Source organism: Eretmochelys imbricata, chromosome 7 (genome assembly GCF_965152235.1).
Source record: "Eretmochelys imbricata isolate rEreImb1 chromosome 7, rEreImb1.hap1, whole genome shotgun sequence".
NCBI lineage: Eukaryota > Metazoa > Chordata > Testudines > Cheloniidae > Eretmochelys > Eretmochelys imbricata.
The window spans coordinates 40,341,433-40,361,099 of record NC_135578.1 but is presented as its reverse complement, the minus strand read 5'-3'; the positions used below and the strand labels follow the sequence as shown (position 1 = coordinate 40,361,099).

General features: G+C 38.8%; 1 protein-coding gene across 4 annotated transcripts in view; it reads left to right on the top strand.

Annotated features, from left to right (window-relative positions):
• Positions 1 to 19,667, top strand: part of ATP2B2 (ATPase plasma membrane Ca2+ transporting 2) — a 330,044-nt gene that overhangs the window by 291,075 nt on the left and 19,302 nt on the right. For all 4 annotated transcript variants that reach the window (XM_077821231.1, XM_077821230.1, XM_077821229.1 and 1 more), the window contains 4 exons: positions 4,729 to 4,942; positions 8,630 to 8,841; positions 13,402 to 13,509; positions 17,378 to 17,560. In XM_077821231.1, coding sequence (XP_077677357.1) covers positions 4,729 to 4,942; positions 8,630 to 8,841; positions 13,402 to 13,509; positions 17,378 to 17,560 — 717 coding nt within the window. The remainder of the gene's footprint in view (positions 1 to 4,728; positions 4,943 to 8,629; positions 8,842 to 13,401; positions 13,510 to 17,377; positions 17,561 to 19,667) is intronic.

The following is a 19,667-nucleotide window of genomic DNA, read 5'->3' as shown; positions in this document are numbered from 1 at the left end:
AATTACCTTAACGAGGTGAAATACCTGTTGTATCCTGTCAAAGGGAAGCAAAGTAGCAACAATCTCCTTGCTCTCCTGTGAATTGCTGGTGCACCTCCATATTGATCCCTACTTTGGCCATGCCTTATCGTCACAATTGAGCCTATGGACAGGTGGGAAGAAAGGAAATATTGTGGATGGGGAGGAGGCAGAGGTTAGGTGATGGCCTTTTCCCTTCAGGAATATTTCAAAGCATATTGAAAGAATATTTAGTGTTAAGGGCTAATGGCTGGTAACTAAGGAGGAAGAGGAAAATACAAATATTATAGAAAACAAATTATTACAGCATCATGTTGCTGATGTCATGGTTGTGGTTGAGGTGGCCATTTCCTTTTAAATCCCTGTTTTCAGTCATTCGATCATTACTCTGCCTCCTTCCCCAAAACAGTTCTTGTAGGATTAAATTTCTCATGCTTGGTCTCCAGCAATTTTCAATTACTTTGTGAGCTTGAAAGAAAATGTAACCCACTTCTTAAATAATGATGTTCCTTTTTGCGCTTAGATAACTCAAACATAATTGTGTGGGTAGTTAATTTGTTGTGTTTGAAAATATATTTTTTTCAAATAAAGAAATTACTAATGTTTAAAAATTGTACACAGAGCTTGCTCTGTGATTTTTTTTTCCCCCTGCCAGTCCAAGGACTCTGTTCAACTTCCATTGAAGACATTGGGAGTGTTTCCATTGGCTTCCAACAGGAATTGAACCAGATCCTAAAAGTATATAATGAAGAAAAGTTTTGCCCAAGTGACCTGTAACTATCTTCCCTGCTCCTTCATACTCATTTCCCACAGTCCTATGCTTTTGAATTTACAATCATTCTGTTAAAAATAAACTCATCTCCCAAGGTTAATACATTTTTATCAGAATAAATCTATTTGAAATTGTTTAATTCTACAATAGAATAGCAAACCCCAAGAGAGAGGCAGGGAATCGCTTTGTAGTTGTTTGTAAAAGGTTACATTTTTTAAAACGCTCCGTACTCAAAAATTGATGAGTTTTTCTTGGACTTTAAAACAGAATTCATATTTTGGCAAAGACTAAACCTTGAAAGTCTCAGCTGACAAGGCTAAAAATTTGGCAAAAATTAAAAGTACTTGAAAACGCACTTTAGAAATGAAACACTATCTTAAGTACAACTGTCACTATACTCTTCAACTCCTGTATAATGAGGATGAAAGATGCTAATTAGTGTTGATATACTCTAGCATTCTAAAAAGCAGCATTTGACAAATCCTAACAGTTTAGGAGTCGTCTGTGCTTTTGGTTAATAATACTGCACAGTAAATAGAATTAGACTGTACTGATCACCTGAAGATTGGAACTAAAGATCAAGAAGTGTGCAAGAAGATTTTAACGGACTGGACAGCTTCTGTTAAACTTGTATCTAATAGGACTAGCAGTAAAAATGTTTGTACCTAGAGAATGTTTCAAAGTTTTGCAAAATAGCCACTGTCCCATTAAAGATGCTTATGTAGGCGAGTGTTTGTGTGTGCTGAGAGACAAGTGGGAGTTAAAATGTAAGGATTAAAACACCTTTTATCCCCTTACAGCTTGTCATCTTAACTCAAAACTAACAAGCTCTAAAATTTGTGAGGCTGTATGTGTCACAGTAGATTTGTGGTTTATTGCCAATCTCTTGTGATTTGTACTTTAAGTGTTTTCCAAGATAAAGTGTAGCATCATTTGATATGAGGGACTTTTACCTTTAGGCAAATAGTAGTCTTTTCCAAGGTCAAATGGAAAAGAACTTGACAAATAAGTGGTGATCTCAGGTGAACATCTTTCCTCCCAACAGTCGTTGGAGGCTACATGATGATGTATTATTTTGAATTTCACCTACCAGATCAAAGGATTCTTTGGCCATTTAGTCAGTGGCCAGAGAGTGCCAAAAGAACATTCAGCTGGCATCCCACTTACCAGTTCTTGTGCTGCATAGAGTCAGCACAAGACTAAAAACTATGATGGAAGACTAAACTCCATGTCTGATAGGTATTTTCCTTAGTTTCCACTAATCAGAAACCAGGTAGAGTTACAGTGGAAATTTCATTATGCTGGTTGCTCAAACTAACGTGTGTTAATTTTTGGGCTTGGGCTTAGAACGAGGTTTTACGCTTGACTGAGCTGTGCAGCACATTGGTAATTATTAGAGGCACCTTAGGAACTCGGGGCAATTGGCACAGAGAACTGGTGAGACTGTGCTGCTGCCCAAGCTGACTACTGCTGTCTACACTTGTGTGAAGATGGGTCAAAGAGAGAAACTGGCTGTAAGATTATTCACAGGAATACCTGAGGCCTTAGTGAGTGCCCACATGACGGTTTATTACAAATAATGTACAGATCCCATTTTCGTTGATGTGGGGATGAACACTTGAGGCAGCAATTCTAGCTTCTAAAGTTATCTCCAAATAGAAAATGCCTGTGCAGCTCTCTTGTTAACCATACAAAATGTGAAAATAGGATGAGGCAAATTCTTCATTAAAAACTTGATTGTTTCCCCCTTTCTATGTATATTAGGTACCTCCGCACTAGGAGTCTGTAAGCCATGACGGTGAAACCCTTAGCATAAGGTCACCACTGCTTTGGGCCTTTCCATGTTGGTAAAACCACAAAATCTGGGACCTAGTTAATCCTGCTTATCCTTTGTTTAACTTTCCCCCCCCATCCCTACAAATACAGGCACTTCCTTTTGCTGGTGCGGCATATCAAATGGCTGAACTGATTTCTCCTCCTGATAAGCCCAGTTAATGCTGTCCATGGCCAGGAAGTCAAGAATCTTGACTAATCTTCCTTAGCTAATGCGTCTCTGCTCCCTAGCTTGCCCAACGTCTGCCAAAGCAGTAGATTGCCTCTCCCCCTCCTCCCCCACAAGTAGGCCAAACCCGAACATTGTTTTTTAAATACAAGTCTCTTTATTTGCAGGAAAATCAACTTATTGTGTCCCTAGTGAGATCAAGACTGTAATTTCAAGCCACCACAGAGACCAAACATTTACAGTTTGTCTCCAATACCAAGGACAAACAGCAATTGGTCCTTGGTATTGAAACTGATATAAAAGCTCGAGAAGGCTTCATTAAAAATAAACATTTACATCTCTGAAGAAAAGTGCAGGCTTCAAACAAGTGTTTTTAATGGTATTTATTTTGGTCTGTAAATTATTCTGACACTCCTTTGCCTCACCTATGAACCATGGTAGAAAATATATGGTGCATAACAACAATACTGTGATCTTCAAAGTTTCACACTGTAAGTCAATGGTTCTCAAAGTTTGTACTGGACCCCTTTCACACAGCAAGCCTCTGAGTGCAACCCCCTCTTATAAATTAAAAAATTTAAAAATAATTAACACTATTATAAATGCTGGAGGTGAAGCGGGGCTTGGGGATAGAGGCTGACAGCTCACGACCCCCCACGTAATAACCTTGTGACCCCTTAAGGCGTCACAACCCCCCGTTTGAGAACCCCTGCTGTAAGTTATCCCTGTTATGTGATAAAATGTCAGAGTGCTATCTCATATCATTTCTGAGAATTCTCTCTCTCTCTCTGAGTCTGAAAATAGATTTCACTAATGCTGTCTATTTCAGATTCACACTAAAGGCACAGGAACTAGAATTATTCATATGTGTTGAAAGAAAAAAATTCTACCTCTTTCTTCCTTGCTATGGCTCTTAGAAGCAAACACAATTACATGTTGTTACTATTAGTCCCGTGAGGTATAGTTACTGAGAACGGACCATCAGCCAAACCGCAATTTAATATATATTTCTATTTGTCAATTACTTTTCACCTGAGATCTGTATTAGGTTTTCTGTTTGTTTGTAATGTGATCTAAAGCCCTGTATGGTGTGACCTTAGGCTGTCTCCATCTTGGATTAAATGAGCAAATAGCTCCTTCTAGTGGTTGCTAATCTAGTTTGGAAAATAAATACCTAATCCTACCAAAATCTGTTAACACTTTGGTAGCAATATTGATGTTTGGGTGTCCAGTGAATATTTTTTGATGAAGAGCATGAACATTTTGCTTCATAGTTCCTAATGACTCTTCCTGTGATTTAGTAGATGAATCAGTCTTCTCATTCCCTACTTGATTTTAACAGGATGTTGAGTACATTCAGTCCACATCTGAGCTGTATAACGTAGTTTATTTCTGTGTTTAAAAAGAAATTCAAATTTTGTAAGTTTATTTTATCGAAATCTCACATTGAATTGTTCCAAGATTTTGATCAATTCCAGGCAACACAATGTGTGTACTACAGCAAATTATAGACACAATTTGGATATAAATTCACATTCAACTTGATATTTTAAATTGTTTTAATATAGTTTTTTCTGTCCCAACCCAGGAAAACATATTTTTTGATAGTCTTTCATATTTAGTCACCCAAACCTGACTTCTAGAACATTTAAAAACAATCCATGAGGTAACGCTCTATGGTATATTGTATAATTAAATTATTCAGATGGGATTAGTGTGATGCTAAATAAGGTGCGTGGATGCAAATGCTGCTGGCTGAAATGATTGGAGATAAATCTGATTGTTCATCTTTGCTCAGCTCTGTACCCTTTTTGCTGTTACTACGTTGCAATAGCACAATAAGACATTGAGTGTTAAGGGAAGAAATGGTGGAGACAGTGATCATTTTAGCAAGCCAAAACAAAGCAACACATTATATTTTATTTTGTCTCCTAAGGACTCTCCACTGAAAGCTGTGCAGATGCTGTGGGTTAATCTAATTATGGACACCTTTGCTTCTCTTGCTCTGGCCACTGAACCCCCTACAGAGTCTCTACTGCTAAGGAGACCATATGGCAGAAACAAACCTCTTATATCACGTACCATGATGAAGAACATTCTGGGCCATGCTGTCTACCAGCTCACTCTCATTTTTACGCTTCTCTTCGTTGGTAAGATAAACAAAACATATTTTTGTTCACTTGAGGTCTCTGCTGTAGCTTGCTGCTGCTTCATTCACAAGTGGCCTGATCTCTAGCTATGTGCCACAAAATGTACTGCATATTCCAAAGTACCAAACATTTGCATTAAGCTTTAGTCAAGGCTCACCTGAGACATGCTCCAGACCAAAAGACATAAGGGGAGATGGAACAGCCCCAATTGGAGGGTGACGGGATGGAGGGAATCATTCTGGAACCTTTCATATCTTCTTGGTAAAAATGTGGGATATGCTTAATCTAGCTTTCTGGAATATTAAGAAAAGTGTAGGTTCAAGGCATTGGCAAAGATTTAGGTCAGTATGGGTGTTAACCAAACTGGTCAGTCTGTTTCTAAGCTCAAATTTCAAGCCTTCTCCTTTTCACTAGGAAACTTAATATTTTATTTGTGTTGAATCTGAAATGTACAGATTCAAGTTATGCTAGTACAAAAAGCCACTTCAATTTGGGAACTAATAATATTGTTCAGTATTCTTCCATGATAAATACTATCTTCTGGATAATCTAGACAAACAAGCTAGTAATTAGAATCTATTTAGACCAAACAATAGACTCCATTCTGGGATTTAACACCTGTGACTGCTGGAAGGAAAAAAAAATTGGCTAATTTATTATTTCAGCCCTCTACTCATGGTCTTACACTAATTCAGTCTTTATTGATGATGAATGCTTTTCTTCTATAATGGGGTCTTTGGGGACATTGAGATATAGGGGAGAAAAGGACTGTTTCTCATTGCAAGGAATAACCCAGGAAGAATAATAGCCACTCTTGCTCTATGTCAATTAGTGCATTTGCTCAAGGGGCTGATGATAATAATTAGCAGTTGGGGCTAATGTACTGTATTCATGACAATATGTCATAAGAACAGCCGTACTGGATCAGAACAGTGGTCCATCTAGCCCAGTGTCCTGTCTTCCGACAGTGGCCAATGCCAGATGCTTCAAAGGGAAAGAACAGAACAGAGCAATTGAGTGACCCATTCCCTGTCGTTCACTCCCAGCATCTGGCAGTTAGAGACTTAGGGACACTCAGAGCATGGTGTTGTATCTCTGACTGTCTTGGCTAATAGCCATTGATGGACCTATCCTCCATGAGCTTATCTAATTCTTAACTGATGTTAAATTGGCATTTGTTGATGACCTGAAGTATATATCTTACAGGCTATGTAATACACTCCCTAGTAAGTTGTCATGAATGTACATTCATGTATGTACAAGCCTTAGGAGGGCTAGGCTCCTCCCTGCAGCTATGAGCCTATTTTGGATGCTAGGCGGGCTGACAAGCCTATTAAAGCAAAGGAGGGGCCTATAACGAGCCTAAGTTTCTGAGGTTGGGGTGGGAAGAGGAGATCTCCCCCAGCTAGTACCTACTGTTTGCAGGAGGATTCTGGTGGCCCCTAGAAAGCCCAATAAGCTTGTCAGCCTATGACTATCTAAACTCTGCACATGAGCCTTCATAATTGGTGCATCTAAAAGTCTAATATCCTGTACGCTTCGTGGGAGTTATAGGTGGCCCTCCAGTGAGCGTCCCAAGGCTGAGAAGGACCCCTGTTGAAGGCCTGCAGGAGAGAAGAACCTTTGCCCCCCACACATAGTGAGCCTCAGGGGAGTCCCCAGCCCCCTTCATATTTCTGAGGAGGCATACAGCCCACCCCATTTCCTGAGAGCCTTAGGAAATGCAGCAGCAGCCTCCCTTGTGAGCTTCAGGAGGTTCAGCTGTATCCTACATGGTAAAAAGAAAATATGCTTCTTTCTTTTCCAAAGGCTTCCTAGCAATCAGGTTAGCAATTTGAGGAATGCCTCAGTAAGGAAAAGGGCTAAATACTTTTTTCTTTAGTGAAATCTTAGGAATCATTTGATGTGCTATGCTAAGTTTCCCAAGGCCAGTAATCCACAGTTCCAGACTGTTTAAACGGGACTCTGATCAACAATCTTCTGTACAAGAGTTCAGCAAATCAAATTCATAAGTTAACTGTTTAAACGGGACTCTGATCAACAATCTTCTGTATAAGAGTTCAGCAAATCAAATTCATTCTCTCTCCTCCTCCTCCTTTCCCATTTCTGCTATAAGTTGGCAATAAAAATGTTACAAGTGTGTTTGGATGCTGATTGCCTCTATTTTTCGAGTGTCATAAATCTAGAAGCCATTGTCCTGTTCACTTAAACTGCTGCATAGAAAAATTGTATCTTGGTCCCAGGCCTGACCTACCAAATTTTAAAACGAGTATGTTTCTAATGGCATTGGGAGAAGAGTGGGCAATGGAAAGTTACGTGCAACCTTATCTACTTCTATCCCATGGTAGCAGTAGATCCTGTTTTTGGAATGAAGTAATGCAGTGAAATGGAATTTTTGAAGATTTAATTGTGGATAATCATGTCCAGGAAAAAATTCAATCAGACTTAAGCGTAAATCCATTTGCCTTTCATAATGGTCTTCATTATTTGGTTTGAAGTCTTTGGTAATGATTATACATATCCTGTAATCTGTGTTTAAGAGTCTCAGCTCTATCTTCAGCTTCAAACCTGTAGTTAAGTTATAATGCTACATTTATATAATCACAACTTTTGTATGTCAAAAAACTGTAGTCCAAAGTCTTCCTTTGGATGCATGTGCACAGCTCCCATTGATTTTCACTGGAGCTGCTCAAACATCAAAGGCAAAGTTCAGTTCTCTGATGACTCTACTGGTAGAATATGATCTTACTGCAGTTCTCTCAGAGCTATAACTGTTTGTGAGGTGGAAGCCCCTCATTCAAACAGTAACACCACTGGGAGCCCGGAAAAATATTGTCCAAGTAAATGATGTTTGGTATAAACAAACCTTTGTTAAAGTTTGCTGCAAAGCAAAAGTTCCCCTTTACATTTATGTTATCTCTGTTCTTTACTCATACAGATTAATGTTCTGCCCTTATTCTAAGGGTCTCTTTTTATATATAGGTATATGTGTGTTAAGAATTGTGATATGAATAGTATAGTGAATAAGTAAAGTGGCCCTGTGTGTAGATGTATTTCCAAGTGTTATGTAACCTCTACAATTACTGTTCATACTGTACAAAATATTGCCTTTTTTAATATTGACAATCAATTCTCAGTTATCTAAATAATAGTCTGATCTATTACGTGCTTGGACAAAAACAAATCATTTTAAAATTGGGTGGTGGTGGTGTTAGCTGCTGTTCTTTTTAGTTAATATCCTTGACTGCTTGTCAAGAATATGGCATACTAGGAGGTAATATGCAGAGACTGTTGAAGGATGGTTGCTGCTAATTATTTTAGAAATGGCAAATGCAGCGTCAACAAGTCTCCAGCTCTGACTAAATGAGATGAAAGAAATGACTCTTTAGAGTCGTTCCTACCTGGTGGGAGAAAAAACCCTACCGAAAATCATTTGAGCTGGTACATTGAGTCACTGGATTATAGTCAACATTATGAAGCTTCACAGTGGGAATTCTGTATTTCTTTGCTAACTGAGTTGTGAACTATGCCTCCATTGTAGTAACTGTGGAAGCAATGCTGCTAAAAAATAACAAAACAACACAAGACCGAGGAGGCAGCCCATGAGAAGGAATGGGAATACAACACAAACTCAAGGCTGAATTTTTGATAGCAGAAACAAACTTTTTTATTCTTTTTTGCATTAAGGTGAAAAAATGTTTAAGATTGACAGTGGTCGGAATGCACCACTCCACTCTCCTCCTTCTGAGCACTACACCATTATCTTCAATACCTTCGTCATGATGCAGCTATTCAATGAAATCAACGCACGCAAAATCCACGGCGAGAGGAATGTTTTTGATGGCATTTTTAGAAACCCTATATTTTGCACTATTGTACTGGGTACATTTGCTGTACAGGTAATCATTCATGCAAGAAATAGCAACTATTCATTAGAAATGTACAATTTTTCTGTCTTTGTTCTTTGGAAAACCAAATGCTTTTGTGACCATGGTTGTCTCTTACCAATCCAAATGCTCATTCATCCTGTATCAGACCTATTCTGCTTTAATCAAAATACTGCTTCTATCAGTAATGGTAATTTAGAACACTTAATATTTACAAACCTAGTAAAAGCAAGCTAAGGAGAGTATAGTATGTTACTTTTTCACAAGAACACTTATGGTTAAGATTTATAAGAAGTATGGTTAATCACAATGAGTAACTGATTTGCTGAAACAAGAAGTCTCATTATTTTCCATGGCGACTATAAATAACATTATCATTAACCAATGGTAGCAAATAACTTTTTACCCTTTTTTACTACTATTGTCCGTAGTAGGGATGAACAAGTTGGTTTGTTAATAATGGGCACAGGCACTGACCCACTTCCTTCCTGGCAGCTGGGATCCAGAGGTCCATCAGATATCCCTAGAGTATTCTTCACTAATAGCCCAGCATGAAATAGGTTTGGCTATCACTGCAGAAAGCTTCTCTTTCCCCTGGTGTCATTCTTTTAGTCCCACATCATCCATTCCTCTGTACAGTCCTAGGCCAAACATCACCTGGTAAGCCCTTTGTGGGGAATGCTGCAGCTCCACAAAGTCACTAAGGGCTCACTATTTAAAGATATTTAAGCACCTAATCCCCTGTATTCCCGGAGATCTCCCTAACCCTTGGGCTGTGAAGTATTTTAGGTCTCTCTTAATTTGCCCTGTTGAAGTATTTCCACTTTTATAAAAATAATTGAATATGCAATGGGCCAGAGAGCATGTGAGATTGGGGATGTTTAGGTCCCTCTCCTGGCAGGTGGGAGACCTGGCTTTAAGTCCCTGCTCCACATCAGTTAGAGAAGGGAATTGAACCCCGGTCTCTCACATCTTGGGTGAATGCTCTAACCATTTGGAGTATTTTGCTCTTGAGCAAAAGCGGGGCGGCAGCACCACACCAGCTGTGTTTTGGGCAGGCCTCTGAGCATGCCTTCCAGATTGGGCCCAGCAGGTGAGATAGGTGGGAGAAAGCCTAGGTTGTGAATCCTACTGGGACATAGGCACGTGTGAGGAGTTGTGCATCAGGACTAGGCTTGCCCATCAACAGACATGTAGGTACCACAGGGACTTCTCCAGGAAACACTGAGTTGCCTATGGACTTTAGGCAGCTGCTGAGCAGGGGTTTTGAGAATCTAAATTTTGGATGAAGGGGCCTAAAGTGACAGTTTAGGCACCTAAATCCCATTGTGGGTCTAGCCCTAAGTATGTGTTATTGAAAATGAGACTTAGGCCTCCTAAGTCATTTAGGCCTTGCAACACTGAGTGGAGCAACACTAAATACCCTTACAAATCTGGGCCTACTTGGTTTTAATTCACAACCAAATCTAAAGTCCTTGCCGTGGACAGGGCTTTAAGATCTTTTCCATTCCCAGGTGTTTCCATACCTGGCTTTTGGCTAAGAGGAGAAGGGAGTTGATATTCATAGACCTGAGTGATGGATTCTGTCCACTCCTCCGAATCCTCTCCACCTACCAACAAAAACTCTTCCAAAATAAACACAAACCTTAGTCTCTGTACACAACCAAGAGCCTACTTCTGCTCTCTGAATTCATATGCAACTGCCACTGAAGCCACTGGGAGCTGTGTATTTGAGAAAAATGAAGGTTCAGAGCATAGTCAATCTAACTTCTGCTTGCTTTTCAGTCTCTCTCTTTCTGCCAGGTAATCTTTCCTTAGGTAATATCAGGTTATTCCTTCAACCAATTTGTCCACTTCTGCAAGGGGGGGAGAGGGGATTGTATGAGGCTTTTTTTGGGTGTGGGGGTTATAACTTTGCATAATGAAGCTTATTGAAGCAGCTCTGAATTATATTTACTGGTTCTTAATTGGCTGTCTGTTGCTAGCTCAGCTTTATGAGTTGAATTTTTTTTCTATAAAAAAATGGTGGTGATCTCCAGGCAATCCTCAGCTTGTCCCTGTGGATGGATATGGTATGGGTGTGACAGAGCCAATCCCTAGTCTGATCTGTATTTCATGGGTGGTTTATTTAAACAAAACAACTTGTGTAGCTCCTTGTGTATTTGCTATGTTTGTTGGGTACAGCGCAACTGCATCTGGTATTTCAATTTTCTGTGCCATAGTCCTAAAAATATAACATCAGGGTGACCAGATTTTCAAAGTGAAAAATGAGGAATCCAGCTACAGTGGGATAGAAGTCACAAGGAGAGGTTTGCTGGAAGTCAGGATGGCATAGCTGTGAAAGTTAGAACAGCTTCGGGGAGGGAGAAAAGGGGTAGCCTCTTTACCCTCCTCAGTCAAACAATGTCCCTCCTTTGCCTTCCACATCATTCCTTTCCTCTTTCAGAATAAACTAAGGAATATGTTACAGTAAAGGATAAGGGGAAGGAAACCACACGAGTACCTTTGCATCCCCTTCCACCCAGCCTTATCCCTTTGTGCTATTTTTTTCAGTACCATATCTACAGTCCAGCACTCTTTTTTCCCCCTAAAATCTCCCCTGCTCAGAGCCCTACCTTGTTTGTCTTCTCCTTTTAATGCTTTACTCCTCCTGGGAGCAGCTATGTGAATAATTTAATGTTTGATTCACTTGTAAAACCAAAAATTAAAAAAGAAAATTGTTTCAAGTTGAATGAAATCTTTCATTTTGTTTGAATTTTTTCAACCTTTTAAAAAGTAAAATTGTAAAGGAAAAGTTTTGAATAAAATAATTAAAACTTTTCATTTAAAAAATGTTTCACTTTTTTCAGAATTTTTTTGGTTTTTTTTTTTAATCTGAAACAATTCACTGAATTCAACGTGAATTTGTGAGATATTTTGGTTCGTCTGAATTGGCATTTTTTAGTGTGTCTTGGGGGGGAAGTTTTGTTGAAAAAAAAAATTCACCCAGCTCTACTCCTGAGCATCCTGTTTGTAGATTTTCTATGCTTGTGTTCTTCCCGTTTCCTGATTTCTCTCTGCTTGTTTCTCCTCTTTCTCTCTCCCCACATTTCTTCAATCTACTGTCCCTTTCTAGCTCTTCTCCCCCATTCACTGAGAAACAGCTATTTTATACATAGGTCCAAGGGAGATGAGGAGAAGTAAGGGCGTTGGCCCGTATTCTAGTGTCATTGGCATTACTATACTAGTATATGTATTTATCAGTGACACTGACCACTGCCCAGTATTGACTTATTGTTTTTAGTGTGCTCCCCGTGTCTGTCCCAACTATTGTCTCTTTTTATACTTAAGAAAGTAAGTTCTTTGAAGTGTAGGGACAGTCTTTGTTTATAGATTTTTATGGTACCTAGCACTGACTATTATACACGACTTAAAAACAAGCATAGCTATTAGTAAGGTAGCATATTAATGAAAATTAAGATTTTTTTTCTAAATGAGTCAGGATAAACCTGGTCAGCACTGTGCTCTGAGACGTTTCCATCCCATTACCTCAAATGCAATTTAGATACTGGTTTATTCCGTTTCATTCACATGGAACAATTGAAATCTTGTTATGGTGAGATGTTTGCTAATCTCTCCTGCAAGTCAATATTTGTTTTTCATAAATGACTTAGTTTTACATTTGAATATATATTATGCAAGAAACTTTAATCCAGTCCAGTGTTACCAATTTATTCCATTGGTACTGCGTCTTAGATTTCATTTCCATCAATCATTCACAGCTTACTATTGAATGTGTTCATTTACAGCCGCCCTAGCCTCAGACCATATCTGTTATCACTAGGATGCTGTTAAAAAGACAGTTTGAGTGGAAAGATATTGAAGAAAAAATGCTAGAATTAACATTACATGATCTAGAACTCAATCAGTCATTTGATACAACATGTGAATGTCAAGTTGCATTTGTTTAGAGGAGTTTGTATGATAACTAATATGGTTTTAGGCTAGTTTGAGTATAGATAAATGAATTTATTCAGGACTGATCTGTAATTGATTGGGATTTAATCTAAACCATAACAGCAATGGATTAAACTGTTGACACTAGAGAAAGGTCTCTTCCCTATATAAATTCCAAACTAAAATAATACTTTTCCTTGTGTGTCTAATTCAGGATATGTCAGTTTATGGGCACCCTATTTAAAATAGCCTGAGTCTGATTTTCCAGAGGTCCTAAACTCCTGCCATCTGAAGCCTTCATTGACCACAATAGGGATTGGGTGCTCAGCACTTCTGAAAATGAGTCCCAAAGTGTTTTGAATGGAGGCTTCTTTTGCTGACTTGGACCTAGTGACACATAAGATGTCAAGTGGCAGAATGTAGGTCTCCCTGCTTCAGCCCCATGCTAAAATCTGCTAAACAACAAATGCCTATAGTGTCCTTAAATGTCCCACCCAGCAATGTATTTGCTGAATCAAAGTGAGATGTAAACAAGTGTACCGAAAGAGAGCGCAAAAGCTCATGTAAATGCGGGGAAAATATATTTTCATAAGAGAGATAAAGTGTTTCTTCCTCCCCCCCATTTTTCCTCTGCAGATAGTAATTGTGCAGTTTGGTGGGAAACCTTTCAGCTGCTCTCCTCTACAGCTTGACCAGTGGATGTGGTGTGTATTTATTGGACTAGGAGAACTCGTCTGGGGTCAGGTAAGTGTCATGTAGCAGTGTATAGTTTTCTACTCATTTATTATGTTTTCACGAACGGATGGAAGGTCTAGTTTTGCGAACACTTTGTCATAAAGTAATTTGATTCATAAGAAGGTGTGTAGCATTGCCGCTCAACCATCTCTATCAGATTTGGCATTTCACTGGAAATAAACGACCCTTTCAAAAATACGTGGTTTTTCAGTACAGTACCACTATTGTTCCTTTAAACTTTTTGTTAATTTTCAGACTTTTTCTCCAATAGTGTGCAGTAATACAATGACTAAGTGCTTCCTGAGTGAATTTGTTTGTGAAAGATGCTAGATCTATAGCCCTTAGAACTGTAGTTCTCTAGTCACAGGAAAAGTATAGTAAGGGCAGTTGTAATATAAGCTTCCCCACTGAGTTGTCCCCAACTAATGTCACTTAAATATGTTCCAAAATGACAAGCACTAGGAGGTGGGTGAATAGTTCAGTGCACATGCTTATCCACTTATTTTCTTTGCTGAGATTGCTAGCAATGCTGCAATTAATGCCAATTACGTTTTGTGACATGGACTCTTCTCTCCTCTGAATCAGACTGAGATCCACCAGCTCATTTAGTGTAGCCCACTGCTGACCTTGATCCCGTACTTTCCATCCCATCCCTTCAGCTTGCTGAGGAAGAAAACTGGCAGCTGAACGATGGCGGCTTTCTGCAGAGCGTTCAGAACAGCTGATAATTCATGACGCATTTTAATCCAGGTGCCAGCGATAAGGTCTGCTACAACCTTTGGTGCCAAGAGTTAATAGAATTATATGTAGATGAGTACATCAAACATCTGCAAAAATCTAGAGGTAAAATAATTAACTCTATGATTAGCTGTCTGGAAGTGATGGCATAGACAACCACCAATCTAAGTAATTTGTAGATAGTGTTTGAAGGGAGAAGCAAGAGCATTTTCCTTCTAAAAATATTTTGTAAATATCAGCCAGTTGGTTTAATCTGATGCATTCCAAAGCTCGCCTCCTCCCAAACAAACAAAAGTCCCCAAGAGTATCTTACTGTCTCTGGAATAAAAATAAATCATAGGCAGGGATGACTTATCATTATCCAGAGAAGGGCATGAGTTCCAGCAGAGAGAGGAAAATTGCCCTTGCAATTAGTTAATTAATTGTGACACCCATTAAAGTGATTCTGGCTGAACTGTCTTCATGGACATAGAGCTTCTGGGTTGGATGACTACCATATTCTGAAAAAAAAAATTAAGCAAGACACCTTGGGCAGTGTGGCCACAAGTATTTTTGAAGAAAAGAACTCAATCTGGTGTCAGCAGATGCCTTCTGGCAATCATAGCTGAGTGCCATCGTTACTTGATCTTGCTGATGAAATTACCCCCAGGAGGCACTGAATCACAGTTGTTGGGAAAATCTGAATGTCAGTTGAATGGCAATTATTAAGAAAGGACTTGTCCTCAGCATCTTGGAAAATCTTCATTTTGGGAAAAAAGTGGTGGTGATTATGCCATTTATTAAACCACTCAGTTCTGATTTGTGGTTTAAAACATTTAAAAGAGGGCAGTGGGTTGCTTCTGTATTTTGTTCTGTGTGCATTGTTACACAGATTACAACATAACCCTTTGAAGATTGATTAACAATTGTCTGATTTACACTCAACGTTGAGAGTGTTTGCAGAGGTCACTATAAATGGCTAGGCACTTAAACTTGTAGAGTTAAAACTTCAATATCTGTAAAACTGTACTGATTTTAGCCCACTGATTTGTTCGCTGAGCAGATTACCAGTTTATTGTGTCAGATGTGTGAAGGGAAAACAAAAAAAGCAAGCGCAGAAACACAACAGCGCTATTGGGCAACCAGTAAACAGACTATTACAAACAAAATGAATGCATAATTTATTTAATAGATACCAAGCTCTTTTGACCTGTGACAAGGCTTCTCCTCTCTCCCTGCAACCTTTTAATGGGAAGCTTTTTGGCTCTCACCACATCCCCTAGAGAAGTCCGTTCTCACCTGCCCTGTTTAATTCAGGTTCAGCATAAAACACGTGTGTTTCCCTTTGCTTCACCCCAGTCTTCAGGAACTCCCCCCGGCCCACAGGTATCTACCACATCCAGTCAGGATTTGTGGTTTGGGAGTTTAGACCAAGTGCTTCAGTTTTTGGGAGACCAACTTGAGACACTTTGAAAGGGCCCTACTTTCAAAAGGTGAGTGCTCTGCATTTTCTGAATGTTTGGCCCCTTTAAGGTGTCTCAAGTTGGGCTCCCAAAATCACTAGTTACTTTTGAAAATCTTGGCTCTAACTGTTAAATTCATAGTTTCCTGGGAAATGGTATTTGTTTCCTGAATCCACCTCTACTGGCCTGGACCTGACACTGCAGTGAGCTGGCTCGGTGGGTATCTGCCAAATTGAAAAATAAAACAAAGCATGGGCAGAGTGTGTCATCCCAGCTGAGAGGAGACACTCACTGGGCCCTGAAGTATCTGTAGACCTGTCATACAGAGTCACTACAGAATACAGCAGTGTTGTCACTATACATACGATGCAGTCTTGCTAGGCCAAATATCACTTCGTCCTTTTCAGTTTTAATGAAACCCATACAATCCATTTAGCACAGGAGTACTGTAACTTTTTGAAAGCTGTTAAGTTATGGTGGCTCAACTCCTAGAGAGGCCAAATGAATCAGTAAGTATCTCAGTGATCCTGCGTGTCACTCACTTTCTCTCTCCCCACTGCTGCAGAGTGCTCACTATTTCACAGCCACTTTGTTAATTTTCAAGTTCATGTCAAACTTTTTAAACCAGCAACATTCACCTGGGCTTGAAATTAGGGAGATCAAGTTTGTCTAGTCAGGGGTTGGAAAACTGACTCCTAAAAGAAATAAGTTCAACCTCACATTTCTTTTTTAACTCTGACTTTAAAGTTGTAGATCATTCAGTTCAGGAACATCTCCAGCAAGGTCCCTCCTGAAAGCATTCATCATCTCCATTCCATATCCATCCCAGCTCTCCCTACCACTGCCACACCCAAACCTGCTGAGGGCACCCCCACAAACATTTTGTTCCATTCCCCACCTTCCTACTACTCTTTGCCTCTACCTCATCCCATTTCTCAAGTGCCCAGATCTCTGGCAATTTCCTTCCTTTAAAGAACGATTATACAAGTCCAGTTGTGTGGCTTTGGTACTTCCATTTTAAGATCCTATTCAGCTAGGCATACACTGTGGTTTGATATGTCCTTGGCAGCATTGCATGCCACAGTACCCAGAAACTGAGTCTGGAGTCCCAGGATCCAGCAGCAAAGAAGAACTGGACCCTGCAACAGATCTCTGGATGGGGAGGTCATAGTCACAAACTTGAGATGCCCTTCTTCATCCAGTCAGCAACCTTCTCAGCTGCCAAAGCTTCCCACAGCAAAGGCATCCCACCTTTAGACTAAAGTTTGGCATCTGCAAAGGATTGTCCTAGTTATGATTTTTTTTCCCTTCTCAGGGAGGCCCTGTTTTTCATGCATCTCAACCTCTAGTACTTAATCAGCTCCTACTGAAACAGGAACAGAGCACAAACACTGACGCACTTTCATTCTAAATGGGTTTGACATTTAACTCTGTAGGATTACTTATTTTCAAGCTTTTCAAGTATTCTTTAAAGGAGCTGAAACAGAGGAGTTGGAGCTTCTATGACTGGTACTGCAGGGAGCCATATACAGGGAGTTATATAAATATAAAGCACTATTATAAACATGTTTACCTGGCATTCCTGGAGGATTACAAGTCTTACTGAAAAATTTTTCATTGCAGTGAGTAGATTATAATAATATCACTGATTAATACGGCTTAAATTTTCAGTACCCTTTTGTTACGTGATTTTTCAGGTCATTGCAACCATCCCAACAAGTAGGCTAAAATTTTTAAAGGAAGCAGGGCGGCTCACTGAAAAAGAGGAAGTACCTGAAGAAGACATGAATGAAGATGTTGAAGAAATTGACCATGCAGAGAGAGAACTTCGACGTGGACAAATTCTCTGGTTCAGAGGGCTCAACAGAATCCAAACTCAGGTATGTTAAAAGGACAGATGTAGAATCTCTGGAAAACTATATACTGGATTTTCCATTCAGACAAGATAATATCACAAAGTAGAGCCATATACAGAATGTGTGGGATGGAAAGGAAGGTACCCCAGTAACTACATTTCCATTTCCTAATCAAGAATTCATAAAATAGTAAATCAGAGAAACTCAAAACGGTTTAGTTGCAAAACAGTAATATATGAATAAAATTAGAGACCTAAGAATGGGTTTCCTTGAAGACTGAGAGCTGATATGAATTTTCTATTTCACAGGTATAGCAACTGACAAAGAAAGTAAAATACTCCTATTTTAGAATTTTAACTGTTATATTAGTGAGCAAAAATGTTATGCAAATTCTTTTTTAAAAAATGCTTTATTTTGTTGGAAAATGTAGGCTTTTCACTGATTCCGATTTTTGTTTGTGACCTCTACTTCTGTAATAATAAAACAACTTAAATTGATTGTGACATTGGTAAAGTACAAGGTTTGATTCTGATAAAAAATAAATCCCCTTTCTGCTCAGCAAAAACTTAAAATCTTTTTTGCATCAGAACATTCAGACATGTATTTTTAGCTGAATTGGAATGTACAGCTTTGCCTGTCACTCACGAAAAATGTGATCCTGTAGTTATTTTAAGTAACAGGAAGTTAAAACATCCATCAAAAAGTTGAGATGTATTTGTTTATTTACTGTTATTTATGAACTTTAATATATCATTTACGTATTTTAGAAATATTTCACTAAATATGCAAAAATATACATGAAAATTACTTCTGTACATAGAGAAAATTAAGTTTATATGTATACTGACACCCTAAATATGCGAAGTAGATCAATTTACTAAATAACATGGCCACAAGTAAATAACATTTGTCTTAAGTAAGGATCCATATTTTTTTCTTAACAACATACATGGCCATTTTCATTGCAACAAAATAGCATGTTAACATAGTCTCAGCAACAACAGAGAGCAGCTTTGAAAAGACAAGTATGTGATCCCCATTATATCAGATTGGTTAGTTTATACAGGGCTTTAAAGGGAAATATGCAAATAATTAAGAACACTTTTTTCTAGTTTAAGGGGTCTTAAATGGAATTTTCATCTGAGATGCTTTTGTTGAGCTTTTTGAAATGTAGATATTTGCTTTATGTTATGACAGTGTTTTCCCCTTTCTCCATTTTAAACATTAACAAACCTTTCTGAAGAAAGATACATTTTTTTAAAAAAATTTTTAGGAAGTAGGGAATTAGTAGATGCAAGGAGTAATGTCTGGTGCATCAGGTCTCTGCAGTGACACTATTGTGTTGCTGTTGTGGGAAAACAGAAAAATAAAGGTGGCATAAAGGTGCTACATAGATTTAAGGGTCAGATTAAATCCCAAATCTCCCAAGATAAGTAATTAAATACAGATCCCCAGCCTTGGGATTCTGTGTCCAGAGTACCTTGACTCAGGAGCACTCATCAAGAGAGAAAATCCAAACTGTTACAAGGACCCTGCAGATAAGAGTGACAAACGTGTGCCCAGGTGAGAACTATCGATTGCAAGAGTTATTCTCTAAACTTGCATTATTTTCTTCCTGGTGGCTGTAGGAGGAGTGTTGTCTGTTGGCATTTCTGTCAGGATGTCTTTCTGGTTGTGGTGAGTGTAAACAACATCAAAAAGCAAATTACACCCTTTCAGTTCCCCTTCTAGTTTGAGAGGTATCTTGTAGTTCTATATATCTTTGCCTTCATAATCCATGGATAAATTATTCTTCTTGTTCCCTATTTAAAACAAAATAAACATTAATTGTGTTTCCTTGCTAACCCCCATCTACTTTGTATCTTTTCTATTCTTAGTTGTAGAACTATCTTTGGTAGGATATATTGTTTCCTTTTCTACCAGTAGGTTTTTGTGATTTTTTCCCCTCCCCCTTATTTTGTTTATTCAGTGACTCTGATTTCACGTTTATTTGACATCTGTGGAATGATATTGGAGAAAGGAAATGGGCCAACACATTTTAAAAAGGGCTCAAAATGCAATCACAAGATGTCCCTTGGAGAGTTTCTCATTTCACTATGCAGGTCAAATTAGTGCAAGACCAATTGTTGGC